This window comes from Austrofundulus limnaeus, unplaced genomic scaffold, assembly GCF_001266775.1.
Source record: "Austrofundulus limnaeus strain Quisiro unplaced genomic scaffold, Austrofundulus_limnaeus-1.0 Scaffold1120, whole genome shotgun sequence".
Lineage (NCBI taxonomy): Eukaryota > Metazoa > Chordata > Actinopteri > Cyprinodontiformes > Rivulidae > Austrofundulus > Austrofundulus limnaeus.
Window position 1 is genome coordinate 80703 of NW_013953522.1, and position 1210 is coordinate 81912.

Here is a 1210-nt window from a genome sequence, read left to right on the forward strand (position 1 = left end):
ACATGGGCATAGTAACAATATTTTTATACTACATTTATCCATTTTAAATACACTAACCTCACTCCTTAGTAACAACTAAGGTAAAAATGTAATTAATTCAGAAAATCTTTTCAGGACCCCATCTTGATGTTTCGGGACCCCACTTTGGGTCCCGACCCCAACTTTGGGAAACACTGGTTTAGACTGTACAACGTGGGGAAATGGCTTATATTGAATTATAACAAATATAAAAATAACTTGTGTTTAACGTGATTTACTGACCTGGGGAAGGGGAGGCAGCTCCCTGACCTTCGTTCTCTGAACATTTAAAAAGAGGGAAAAAACGAGGAGTTAACACAACTACTTTTATTTACCGATATAACTCAAACTAGCAAGCTAATGCTGGAGAACAGTTAAGTGTGTTTAGCTAGCGGTTTCCTGGTGAAGTTACTTACATTTGGGTCTCCCGTGTCCATTTTACGACTTTTTATCAAAACATTAAAATTACTTATTTGTCTAGTCACATTTCTATAAGCATAAGTCGAGTTTGAACTACATAAGGTGTTTAAATCCCCCCATGTTTTTTTATTTTCTTTGAACGCAACGCCCGCTACCCGGATGTACGGAAACACAACACTGGTACGCTTCAAAATAAAAGTCCCGTTTCGAAGTAAAAAATAAGAGACTACTAAAGACTAGTAAGAACCAGACATGGGTTTTTACGATGTAAAAACAAGTGTGCATTGCCATGTAGCATGTCATTACAGCATGGCTTTGCCTGCAACAGTGGACTTGCAGAATGAAATGTGACCAAGTTCAAATGTGTTTTCTATACCAGCCTGTGCTTGTCATGTCATCAGGTGTTTGTAATAAGGGTAATTGTGTGACAATATGAAGTTTGTAGAGATTTTCTGTTAAAGTTGCTGCTGCTGGATTTCAAACCGTAATCTCCCACATGAAAGCCCACGGCACTAACCATGAGACCATTGGAGCTGTGGTAGAGGACGAGGCCAGGGTTTGGTTTGTGTGTGTGTGCAGAAAGTGGCCACATTGCCAATGTAATGGTTGTCACTAATTTGAAAAACATTACAACAATAAAGCAATATTAGGACAATATTTTAGTAAAATATCAAAACACAATCATATTAGTATTGCAAACACTGAAGTATTGAGATTAAATATTATTAAACTATGGTGCAGTACTGAGTAGATACAGCAGGGGCAGTATTGG

The 1210-nt window shown here is 37.8% G+C and overlaps 1 protein-coding gene across 1 annotated transcript in view; it reads right to left on the reverse strand.

Moving 5' to 3' along the window:
* The window catches only part of LOC106534235 (transmembrane protein 237B), a 9725-nt gene extending 9112 nt beyond the window's left edge, over window positions 1-613 (reverse strand). Inside the window, exons 1-2 of the mRNA XM_014030810.1 lie at window positions 435-613; window positions 262-297 (exon numbers count right to left, since the gene is read on the reverse strand). Coding sequence (XP_013886264.1) covers window positions 262-297; window positions 435-455 — 57 coding nt within the window. The 5' untranslated portion in view covers window positions 456-613. The remainder of the gene's footprint in view (window positions 1-261; window positions 298-434) is intronic.
* Window positions 614-1210: the final 597 nt, after the last annotated feature.